Source organism: Bidens hawaiensis, unplaced genomic scaffold, assembly GCF_021521415.1.
Source record: "Bidens hawaiensis isolate Kalapana, Puna unplaced genomic scaffold, B.hawaiensis_p1.1 tig00004357_1, whole genome shotgun sequence".
Lineage (NCBI taxonomy): Eukaryota > Viridiplantae > Streptophyta > Magnoliopsida > Asterales > Asteraceae > Bidens > Bidens hawaiensis.
The window spans coordinates 1628979-1641955 of NW_027491262.1; the positions used below are offsets into that span (position 1 = coordinate 1628979).

Genomic DNA, 12977 nt, shown 5'->3' on the forward strand with positions numbered 1-12977 from the left:
AGACCAAGTCAATGGCTTTCTATTTTTATTTTATTTTTCAACAATCACAATCAAACAAACCAATTTCACTTTAGGAACTTGACCCATTTAGTCATCAAACTTGTCTTCTTTTCATGTTCACACTATTTCCAACTTTTATTTTCAATTAAACGCAATTAGAGAAATTATTGCTAGAAGAATGCCACTTACCATCTCAAAACAGTACAACTATAATTTCACTTAAATATGAACTTTTAATAAAGGTTTATTAGATTTTAATAATTCTTATTGATTGATATCGACCGACAATAACCCATATTTATTTTATCGTTAGTAGCGGTCTCAAATTTAAAAAAGGGTCCCCCAATGATTATCTGTTAAAAGATTTAACGGCGCTATACTTTTTTCCGGATTTCAAACTAATGTGTTAGGGCTTTTGATAGGAAGGAGGATGCAAGTTGATTGTTGTAAAACTTAGCTCGAAATGGTAATCCAAACAACTTGATTTTTTGTTAATTGGTAATTTAAATACCCGAATTGAAACATTGTCGTTTTGGAGCACTATTTCGAACTAAGTTTTACATCAATCGACCCGTATCTTTTTTCCGATCAAAAGTCCTAAAACATTAGTTTGAAATTTGGAAAAACGTATGCCGTTATGTCCTTTTTAATTGGGGGAGGGGGGATATTGGTGTGGGGGGGCGGGGGGCACTTTTTTAAATTTATGACTGTCTGTGGTAATAAAATGAATAAAGATTGTTATCGGTCAAAAACAGTCAACAACGATTGTTAAATTTCAATAAACCTTTAATAAATCATTTTATGACGCACGATGAACATTAGTACACGACACTTTGTTCACGTATCGTATATTGAATGTAACATTGCATATCATATACTAAGAATTTAGTGAGATACGCTATGAAAACCAAAATGTTATACAACAAACGTTGAAAATATGCTTTGTTGTTGTCGAAGGTAGTATCTTTGCTTTGTTGATAAGGTAGGAATAGAATTCCTATGAATCTTTGATTTGACAAAGATATATGATATTACAATATTATATTATTATTCTCCATTTACGCCTACAAAAACTATTTTAATAATTTATTATTACCTTAATTTCAACAACCACCATTGAAAAGGTCAAGTTGCCGTATTCCAGTTTTCTAATTTATTATTATTTTAAAATTAAAACTATTTTATACTAATAAACAATGTAAATTCTATTTAAATTCAATAATTAAAGGTTAAGTCGTTTTCCTTGATGTTTTGTAACATAGGATCCTATTTGAATATTTTCATAAATGTTGATGGATTCCTTATTCATATGTATTTTAAAAGAAAAGTATTAATAATATAAAGTCATTTTATTTATTAAAATTATTAAACAGTATTGTTTATTCAAGGACACGGTTTGTCAATCCATTTGAAACTATGATATATACGCAAGTAAATAAATCTATATGTATATAATAAGATAATTATATCCCTATATTAAATTCTAAGTCTTGGATGAGAGTTTACTATTCAAAGTTAATGACGTTTTGAGCCTCATATGCAAACATTTAGTGCAATTTTTTTTATATTGCATGTGACCCTTTTCACTTAAATTAAACTTACCATTTACACTTTATATTTTTATAAATGTCTTTTTAAAGAAAAAAGAAATCTAGCAAGTTAACAAGTGCCTCATTCATAAGTCATATATATATATTTTTTTTGTTTATTCCTTTAACTAGTTTTAGAGCCCGTGTCACACACGAGATAATTCAAATTATAAAATTATAAGTAAAACAAATAATTACATAGCGTATATGAAAAAAAATGTATTACATCTATGCTTGTATCTATATAATGTGTACATAAATTGATTTTATTTATATCACAAAATTATTTTTTTAAATGAACTTAATAAAAAATGTTCGTGCAAAAACGTACCCGAAAATATTTCTTTCTATTGAAAAATTAATTCTCGGTGCCATATATGTATAATTGAAAGACTTTTGGTTATGAACCAATTTTGGAAATAAAGCTTCTCATACGATAGTAGTTCTAACTACTCAGTCTAAATACAAAAGGAGTGTTATCTTTATTGAAATATTTATCAATTTACCACTCATTAAAGGAAAGTAAAACATTAAATTGTCAAAATGGATGTTCTTCAAGAGTTATGTTTTTCTGAGCTACACCATGAAAAAGATTTTGATAGGTTTCAGAGGGCTTCTCGACTTTGTCATAACGACAACATAAAAAATAACACGTTAACCCATCCAACTTTATGAATGTTTTGTTTCATTTGAGCATAGTTTTCCATGACATGCTTCCCATATAACGTTCTGATCACCATTGAAGGAAAAATTAATGTTAACATAAATATTTCAAAATTGATAAAAGTTAGAAGCATTAATAGGCATGGGTGTGGCATGTCGAAAATGTTTGCAGTCTTTTCTTACATTTTAATAGTTGACGGAAAAATAGTCAGTTTGCCAAATCCAGAACCTTTTGATTATTTTTAAAAAATGCCCTTAAAAATAAATTTGAAACCCGAATCATGTTTAAAATTCTAACTTTCATACTTTTGACATTTCAAAGTCAACATTTTGAATCCATAACAAATTTGACGATAAATCTATTTTCCATTCTCAAACTTTTAAAAATACTCAAAATTTTCATTTTTGACCCGTAACAAATTTTGACATAAATGTAGTTAATTTGTACCAAATAATCTATTTACCAATTTTTGACCCATAATATCAAATTTAAGTTCCATAAAAAAACCCGAAAAAAATTTCATTTGAGAAACATGATTTGTTGTTGATTTTGAAATTCACCAGGTATTTTGAAATATATAGTAAAATAATATGTTAATATTTATATTTATAAAAATATATAGATATTATATAAATATAGTATAAAAGTAAAGTGAATAATTATTGATTTATTACATATATTAGGGTAAATTAGTTTTGGATGGAAAAAATTGTGAGAATTAACCAAAACATAACAAGTGTCCACATTAATTTTACTTTATTAGAATAGGTAGATATGTCGTTTTATAAATTTCCGAATAACCATTGCAACATGATTATTTTTATCCATTTTTGGATGTAAGCTTTGTTTAAAATGGAGTTTACGTGTTAATGTATATGTCATCTAAACAGCTATGTATAAGCGTTAAAGCTCTACACATATTCGGTATTCCACCTCAAATTTTAACGCGGGAAGTGGGTTTATGCAAAGGTTTTAGTGCACAATATTTTTTACTCCATTTATGTAAATAAATGTTGTGTATCAGTGGTCATTTTTTGAACAACTTCCTTGTGTCTTTGACCATCACATTTCCTAAATTTGAAGAGCCATGTGGTCTTATTATGGGCAGACTATGTTATCTTAACTGGGTTCATGTTGGCTTCATAGTTTGGCTTGGCGCTCCCCTAGGATGTCATACCGTCAGCTGTCACTTGACAATCGTGGTGCCATCACAAGAGCATAATTCTATCGTGTAACACATGGAGGGACGAAAACCCGAGTGGTCTCGAAGTCCTAACTGACAACCTCGCAAAACCTAATTCAAATTATTAATTGTCACAATCTATCAAAAGTGTCACAAGGATAAATCTTGGGACTAATGCACAAGTGAAATGTGTATCAATGATCATAATGTGTCACGTGTGATTAAAGTAATAATAATAAATATTAGGAACTAGTGTTTTGCACAGCGCGTTGCGCTGGGACAGGTCGGTAAAACTCAGATGGTGGTAAAACCCAAGCGTGGGCATTGAGGCGGTAAATCGACACGAGTTCGGTAGGTTTCGGTTACTCTCTTTTTGGTATGGGAGCTAAAAACAGAATAAAAAATATAAAAACTTTGAGGTGAACTAATGGGGTGACATCGACTGATAAACTCAGGCGCTGATAAACCCGAACTTTGTCGGTTCTGGGCATTAAGAGTTAAGACTGTAAATCTCCAGGAATTTGATCCTTCGCTTATATTCTTTACGATAACATAACCAAAAAACAAATATATATATATATATATATATATGTCAATGGCCAGTAAGATGCCGTCAAGTGGTCCAATTAGGACTTAGCGGCACCAAACTTGGTTGTTGTTGTTATTATTATTATTATGTTTTTTTTTGAACAGCAAATAAATTAAAAGAAATGGCACTTAGCAAGTAGCTAAGTAGCTAATACAAGTACAAATAAAACAAAATGACTACAAGTATACCGAATCTAACTAACCAAGCTAGAAGCCATATAAACGTCAGCAGCATCATTATCTGATCAACCCAACTACCCACTGCCTGCTTCTTTCCATTAAAAACGAAGTCATTTCGGTTCAGCCATAACACCCAACATGTGGTGTACATAATAGATAGCCAAACTTTTTTGTGGACCTTGGATATTAACAAACTCCAACACCGACATAACAGAATTACCCACGAAACCACAGCCGCACCAATTCAATATTTTTCCCCAAACCTCGGATGCATTTTTGCAGCTCCAAAACGTGTGCTTTGACTCTTCATCCCCTGCATTGCATAACTTACATTCAACTAAGCCAATACTTAATCCCCTCTTAGCTAAATTTACAGCCATCGGGATCCTATCTTTTATCAATCTCCAGACGAAACATGACACTTTTAGTGGAATCCATCTGAACCAATGAAAACTATCCTTTTGAGGTTCTCCCAAACCATGTTCCTGTAGTAACCTCCTCAAGGAATTAACCAAGAAGCTACTGCTCATATCCTTAATCCACCGCCACCCGTCCCCACCAGACTCAAACTTATACGAAGATATTATTTCCTCCAAATCTTTGAGTCTAAAGCTGACAAATTTTTAACCTTCCATACCCAATTGAAACCCGACACCCCTTCTGTTCCTAAGCAAACTCTATCTGCTACTTCACACGATTTCATTTTTTCTCTTGCAAGTAGGTTCGGAAACATATCGCCGATGTTTGATCTCCCCAACCAAATGTCCATCCAAAAATCAGTATCTTTTCCATCTCTGACTACTTTATGAAAGCATGTCTTAAGGCTAACTCCCATGTCTTCTATTTGTTTAACCGAATTCGTTATTTTTACCCAACAACCTGTTACCTTCTTGTCTGCCAGCTTTCCATGACAAGTGTTTTGTATGTTGTGAATAGAACCCACACATTTAGCCCAAAGCTGATTTTTTTGAGTCTTTAACTGCCATACCCATTTAGTTAACAGAGCCAAATTAATAATTCTTAAGCACCCGATACCTAACCCTCCAAAAATTTTCGGCTTGACCATCTCAGACCAAGCGACCCAATGAATTTTCTTAAGCGGTCCAACCTTTCAACTATTATTATTATTATGATGTGTGACTGATATTTAGGTTGGATTCAAATGGGACGGTTGGGTCAATGTGAAAAGCGGGCCCCACATTTGAATTCCACGGATGCTTCTTTCTGTCCCGTAAAACACGCTTTGGCTCCCACTTATCACTCCACCTTTTCCCTTCGTTTCTTGACTTCAAACTTCTTGTTTTTTCTTTAATTTTTTCTCACTCTTTTAAATGAACAGTCAACCTTTTTTTTTTATCACTATACTGAACTTTTACAAAACAAAACTGATAGTGATATACTGATATGTATGTTACTATATGCTATATATCAGTTGTATTGGTTTTATTAATCTCAACCATCATTTTTCGGTTGATGCCGATCTCAACTAACAAACTACCGATAATAATCTCACATCTAAAAATCACTACTAACGGTCCAACCTTTCAACTATTTTTATCTCAATGATCCTCCGTTAAAACACACTTAACTCTGTTACGTTTTTTTCTGAGTTTCAAACTGATGCTTTATGGCTTTTGATCGGAAGAAGAATACGAGCAACCGATGTAAAACTTATCTCAAACGGTGATTCAAATGGATTGATTTTTGTTAATTAGAAATTCAAATGGATCGAGTTTGAGCTCGATTGACTACGCCTCTAATTCATGTTACAACAATTGTTTCGTTCTTGTTACTCGTTTAATAATAGCTTGTTAATGACTGCTCATTAACATCATTTTCATTTGATTAAAAACTATTCAATTCACATAACAAATTTCTAAAATTTTCTTTTGTCATAACTTGGTGAAAAGTAAATTGGTAATAAAATTCATGGTCGTTGCTTTAACCATTTGGTTTGAGAGGATAAGTTTAATGTCATTTTAGAACATTTGGTTTAAAAGCAAGAGTTTAAATCATTGATAACTCCATAATTAGGTATTTCATACCCATTAAAGGGTTCCGTTTAAAATTTTATATTCTTTCTTTGTTTTATCAAATCATCAATCACATTTCTAAAACCCAAACATATAAACCACATAATTTACTTTGTTTTAAGGAATAAATAGATTTTTTTTTCCTCCAAGATACTTCAAATAAATAAAGTGTATCATACAAGGAACACAAAAGTTATATTTACCAACACCACCAACTCAACAAGTAAATATTAATGAGCTTATAAAGTTTTAAATGTACAAATTAATTTTATAAATTTCTTTCTTTACTTTCTTAAAGATCTATATAAACTTATTACACTTTTACTACTGGTGGAAGTTGGTGCCAGTGCTACAATTCATTTTTTAATAAATTTGTTTTTATATATTCTTTATTGTTTTATATTTTTTAAATATGCTATTTTTTGTTTCAAAAATGTTAACTCTGGCAAATTTATTATTTGGCTTTAGTTCCCGTAAGGTAACGAACCTATCCGATACCAAACAAATTTCCATCGACCAGTCAACGCATCACTCAGGTTTTACCAAAGTCCACATTCTACCGATTGAATAAACGTCATTTTAAATATTTAACCTTTTAATCATAAACTACACAAGCACCATTATTATACTGTGCATTTTCGAACTTATTTCTTGGGCTTGGCGCATACAAACAAAAATATCTGATACCGACTGAATTCGTGCCAATTTAATCATTCAAAAATTTCCTTTCTTGAGTGTCGTTACTAGGGGTTAGGGCTGTGCATGTCACGGTTCCAACCCGTGAAACCCATGTACTAGGTTTACAAAACGCATATAATGGAACCGTTATTTGAAACCATGTACGGGTCCGGTTATGAAATTCAGCTTGAAATGGGTAACGGGTCGGTTCCGGGTTGTACCCAACGGATCAAGTCGGAACCGTGAAACCCGTCTCTGGCTTCTCTATGCTTTTCTCAAACACCTGTTTTCAAAACTTTAAACATGTATTGATGAGGCATATGCATCTTTTATAAATTATGGCTCTTATAAATCACTAATATTTTAAATTTTCATGGTTCAAACTTCATTTCTTTATTGTTTATAATTTTTATCCTTATTTAATTTAAACTTACTGGTTAAAATCCTTTTATCATCTGCTCCATGAAAGTTTTTCTTTGTTTACCGGTTAAGTTAGTCTATTTGTATCTAGAAACCCTGAAAGTATAACTGATGAATACATCTAAACGGCTAAGCGACGGCGGATGTGGTCCAACCAGTGAAAACCGCCAACCCGTCCCGTAGAACCCGTTTCAAAACCCGAACCGACCCATTTGTAGATGGTCCGGTTCCGGGTTTCAAAATTCCATGTAAACGGTTCCGGTTCAGGTTTCATGTAAACGGTCCGGGTTGTACCCGTTGCACACCCCTACTAGGGGTGCATACGAGCCGAGCCCTTGAGCTCTGTTTTCAAAGCTCGAGCTCGGCTCGTGAGTAGATTTTCAAGCTCGAGCTCGGCTCAAACTCGGCTCGTTACTATTTATGAATTATTTTTTATATAATTATAATTATTTTTGTATATTTTTTTCTATTCTAATTTTATGTATAAAATATATATATATATATTATTTAGTTATTTTTATTTATTTTTTCATAACATTATATATATTAATTAATTATTATTAAATATATACTTTAAAAAAAGGGTATTAACATATTTATCCCTCCTAGACTTTGAAATTACATATTTCCCCAAACCATGCTTGAACAAGTTTTTAATGCAAAGTGAGCTTTAATGCAAAGTGTACAATGCTCTTCAAGCATGGTTTGAGGAAATATGTAATTTCAAAGTTTAGGAGGGAGAAATATGTTAATAACCTTTTTTTTAAGTATATATTTAATAATAATTAATTAATATATATAATGTTATGAAAAAAATAAATAAAAATAACTAAATAATATATATATTTTTTATACATAAAATTAGAATAGAAAAAAAATATACAAAAATAATTATAATTATATAAAAAATAATTCATAAATAGTAACGAGCCGAGTTTGAGCCGAGCTCGAGCTTGAAAATCTACTCACGAGCCGAGCTCGAGCTTTGAAAACAGAGCTCGAGGGCTCGGCTCGTATGCACCCCTAGTAGGGGTGTGCAACGGGTACAACCCGGACCGTTTACATGAAACCTGGACCGGAACCGTTTACATGGAATTTTGAAACCCGGAACCGGACCATCTACAAATGGGTCGGTCCGGGTTGAAACGGGTTCTACGGGACGGGTTGGCGGTTTTCACAGGTTGGACCACATCCGCCGTCGCTTAGCCGTTTAGCTGTATTCATCAGTTATACTTTTAGGGTTTCTAAATACAGATAGACTAACTTAACCGGTAAACAAAGAGAAACTTTCATGGAGCAGATGATAAAAGGATTTTAACCAGTAAGTTGAAATTAAAGAAGAGTTTGGGGAAATATGTAATTTCAAAGTTTAGGAGGGGGAATATGTAAAAATCCCTAAAAAATAATATAAATGACATACTCGTTTAGGTTCGTGAGCCGGCTCGAGCTCGATAAATGAAGTTTGGGCTCGATTCAGCTTGGCTTGATCGAGCCTTTTAACGAGCCGATCTCGAGTAGCGTTTGCACCCCTAATCGTAACAAATCTAACCAATACCCGAAATTCACTTTTTTAACAAACTCTTCTTCGCTTTGTCTCCAAGTTCACACTTTCTTCTTCTTTCCAGTCTTTTACTCTCTGCAACAAAATATTCAAATCAAAATCCAACAACCTAACAACCCCAACCACCTTCTCTCTCTCTCTCTAAAACACCGTGTATGTGTGTGAGAGAGAGTAACCACCTATCATCCATCAACTAACTTCCGTTCAGATGCTAGAGTCGTGCTACAAGTGCTTCACCGGCGCCGTTAACGACGGACTCCTATGGACCGTAGACTTGAAGCCACACGCCACCGGCGAGTACTCCATTGCCGTCGTTCAGGCGAATTCGTCACTCGAAGATCAAGCTCAGGTGCTTACGTCATCGTCCGCTACGTACGTCGGTGTTTACGACGGTCATGGCGGTCCTGAAGCCTCTCGGTTTATCACGAATCATCTATTCGGTCACATACAGAGTAAGTTTGTTCCGGTTTTGGTTAATTGAATGATGAATTGATGATTAGTATGTTTTTGGTTGATTCTGGTTATTTGTAGTCTGATTGCAAGATGTTTTGACCTAATTTGTTTCAGTTTTGATTAATTGAGTGATGAATTGATGATTGTTATGTTTTTGCTTTATTATGCTTATATATAGTTTGATTGTAAGATGTTTTGACCTGATTTGTTCTTGTTTTGGTTGATTGAACGGTGATTATTATGTTTTTGCTAAATTCTGCATATATATAGTCTGATTGCAAGATGTTTTGACCTAATTTGTTCCGGTTTTGGTTAATTGAATGATGATTAGTATGTTTTTGCTTGATTTTGCTTGATGTGTAGTTTGATTGTGTAATTTTGACCTGATTTGCTCCAGTTGTTGGTGTAGGACTGTAGGAAACAGTAATCGATTTGTTGTGATCGGATTGAATAATATGGAGAGGATTTACAGTTATTTATTCGAGTTATTTTTGACCACTAGGTTAACCTAATTAGGAGTTCTAATATTGCTAGATTTGTTTTAGTGGAAAGTTGACTAATGAAACATTAAGCGTATCTCTACAGGTTAGTAACAGTTAATGCACTAGATTAATTAACTAATTGCTTCAAATTATTTGTAACCACTAGATTATTAACCTTATTAGGAGTTCTAAAATATTACTAGAAGAGTACCTAGGTTTGTTTTATTTTAAAGGAAAGTTGACTAACGAAAGGAGTAAAACTTGGATCGAGTTTGACTTGAGTGCCTAATATGTATCAGTTGAAATCAGTGTTGTAAAAATCGTTCCAGGTGGTCGAGTACTCAGTAGGGTGCTAACATTACTCGGAATGGGTCAAACTCGGAGCTAGTTGGTCCAACTCCTACAACTTGTTCAAGTCGGATTTTCTCTGTTTTTCGCGTATTTTCTCCGATTTTCACATTTCTTTTTACCGATTTTCCATTGTTTTTACGAAGATACTTTGGAAGACAATAATTAAATGATTACTAAAAATTTCTGAATTAATTTAGTATTTGAACATGTATCCTATTGATTTATATTGATATTCACGTATTTTGTTATAAATACTAGCATACTTATGATATTTGACACAAATATAATTTCTCAAAAATTAATTTCTGTATAATTTACCTTGCTCAAGTACTCCTCGCCTAGGCCAAGTACTCGCAATTCCCTAGTCAACCAATCTAGCAGCGGGCAGCGACTTCTGCATCATTGGTTGAAGTACAAGGTTATGCTTAGCAAACTAGAGGCATAGACTATAAAGTCACCAAAACATTAATCATATCTCTTCAGTTTAGTAACAATTAATTCACTGTATGCCAATAAAAAGGAGTCCAAATGATAAAAATATTGAACCAGCAATCGGATTTTTTGGTCTCCATGATTCAATTATGAAAGATTTTTGAGTTGTATCTGTGAATTATGAAGATTTATTGACTATACATATTAATATCTTAGAATTTGCTGATGAACATGGAGGATTATCCAAAGAGGTGATAGAAAAGGCATTTGATGCAACTGAGACAGACTTCTTGGACTTAGTGAAAGAATCATGGCTGGATAGACCCCAAATTGTATCAGTAGGTTCATGTTGTCTTGTTGGTGTGATCTCAAATGGCACTCTTTATGTGGCAAATGTTGGTGACTCGAGGGCGGTTCTTGGTCGCCAAGTATCAGGTGGCAGGTTAACAAGTTCTTCAACCGTTGTCGCAGAACAGTTAACAAATGACCACAATGTTGGTGAAGAGGAAGTCAGAAAAGAAGTCAAAGCTCTTCATCCTGATGATCCACATATTGTTGTGTATACTCGTGGTGTATGGAGATTAAAAGGCATCATTCAGGCACTAATTTCTTGTATTCTTGGTTTTCTGTCATGATAGTTAGATATATAATTCAATTCAAATGTTATATCATTTAATGTTAACTGTTATGATGTGTTTGTGATTAGGTTTCAAGATCAATTGGTGATGTTTACTTGAAGAAACCCGAGTTTAACAGGAATCCTTTATTCCAACAATATGCAGCTCCTATACCTTTAAAAAGAGGTGTGATGTCAGCAGAACCGTCAATATTAATCCGCAAGTTGAGGCCACAAGACCTGTTCTTAATTTTTGCTTCAGATGGCTTGTGGGAACAACTCAGTGACGAGGCGGTTGTTGAAATTGTTCATAAAAATCCAAGAAATGTAAGTTTTTTTTTTGTAAGGATTTGGATAGTAACAGGTATGGGTTGAGTAACAGGTATGGGTCAAAACTAGTAGCTATTAGTTTGGGATGAAACTTGAAACGGGCTGATTGGGTTAATGGGTTGACCTAGAACACTTTTGTCCAAAATATTTTGGTAAGCAGTTAACTGTGTTAAAACTGAAGGGGCGTGTTCATGTTCGTTCAACTTTAACCGAACAAACGATTGAACATGAATAGCTAAATGAAAAGGGGTTTCTTGTTCGTGTTTGCGTAACTTTATGTCCATTAAGTAAAGCACATAAATGAATGCAAACAGACAAACATATATGAATTTAAATGAACGAACATTTACGAACATAAATGAGCGAACGAAACATGTGTTCATGTTCATTCGTTGAACTAGATGAACAAAAAATTTTGTTCATGTTTCTTCGTTTATTAAATAAACGAACGGTTTAGTGAACGTTCGGTTCATTTGCATGCCTAATGGTAACCGCTTTATTTATTCTAGGGAATAGCAAAGAGACTAATACGGGCTGCAATAGAGGAGGCAGCATGGAAAAGGGAGATGAGATATGATGATATAAAGAAAATTGAGAAGGGGGTGAGGCGGCATTTTCATGATGATATAACCGTGGTAGTTGTTTACTTTGATCAGAGTCAAAGATGGTCAAACGTGGGCGGTGGATTCCAAGAGGATATTACTACCACGCCGGTTGATATCTTCACTTTCAATTCAAATAATGCTGAGTTTTCTCCTTGATCTTGCATATGCATACACCATGTTTTGTTCATATAATAAACTTCACATACACCATGGTCTCAAAATGGGTAGATAAGGTGTATTTATATTATATAATAGTTTCTATAGGCGGTGTATTTATTATAGATGGATATGAGTCATGGGTTATGGCCTCGTGGTCGGGTTCCCTAGTCTTGTCTTTTTTTGTGTCGATTCTCTGTCGGATATATTTTGACTTCAACGGTCGAGAATTGTAATATTGCATGTTTGTTTGTTGTTTGAAAGAGAAATATGAAATATAGCCATGCTTGTAATATTGAAGCAGTTTGCATGGAGGCTGTGTCATCAGTGCTGGAGGTAAATAGTTTGTTTTCCATAATTTCTTTAGCTTTTAAACACTTTTGTTCATATCTTGGAGAATGGAGACTCTAAAAGATTGCATTTAAGTGAATATAACAAGGAAGAGATGAAACCGGATATATAGTCGTTTGAGTGGATGTTAACAGTCACTTAACATGTTCGCCTTATGTCCATCCACTTCAATCTTCAACATTTGTTACAAACCCAACAAATTGTCATGTGAAACTCTGTAAGAGCATCTCCAATGGTGTCCACGTGACACCACTTGGATTTACAAACGTATGTTACAAACCACTTCCCTCATTGGAGTGGATTGT

General features: G+C 33.6%; 1 protein-coding gene across 1 annotated transcript; it reads left to right on the forward strand.

Annotated features, from left to right (window-relative positions):
• The first annotated feature begins 9078 nt into the window (after positions 1 to 9078).
• LOC143626332 (putative protein phosphatase 2C 63) lies at positions 9079 to 12631 on the forward strand. The gene is made up of 4 exons (XM_077096460.1): positions 9079 to 9348; positions 10831 to 11213; positions 11321 to 11557; positions 12070 to 12631. Exons 1-4 carry the CDS (start codon positions 9105 to 9107, stop codon positions 12319 to 12321), a joined length of 1116 nt encoding a protein of 371 aa, XP_076952575.1. The 5' UTR covers positions 9079 to 9104; the 3' UTR covers positions 12322 to 12631.
• The last annotated feature ends 346 nt before the right edge of the window (positions 12632 to 12977 follow it).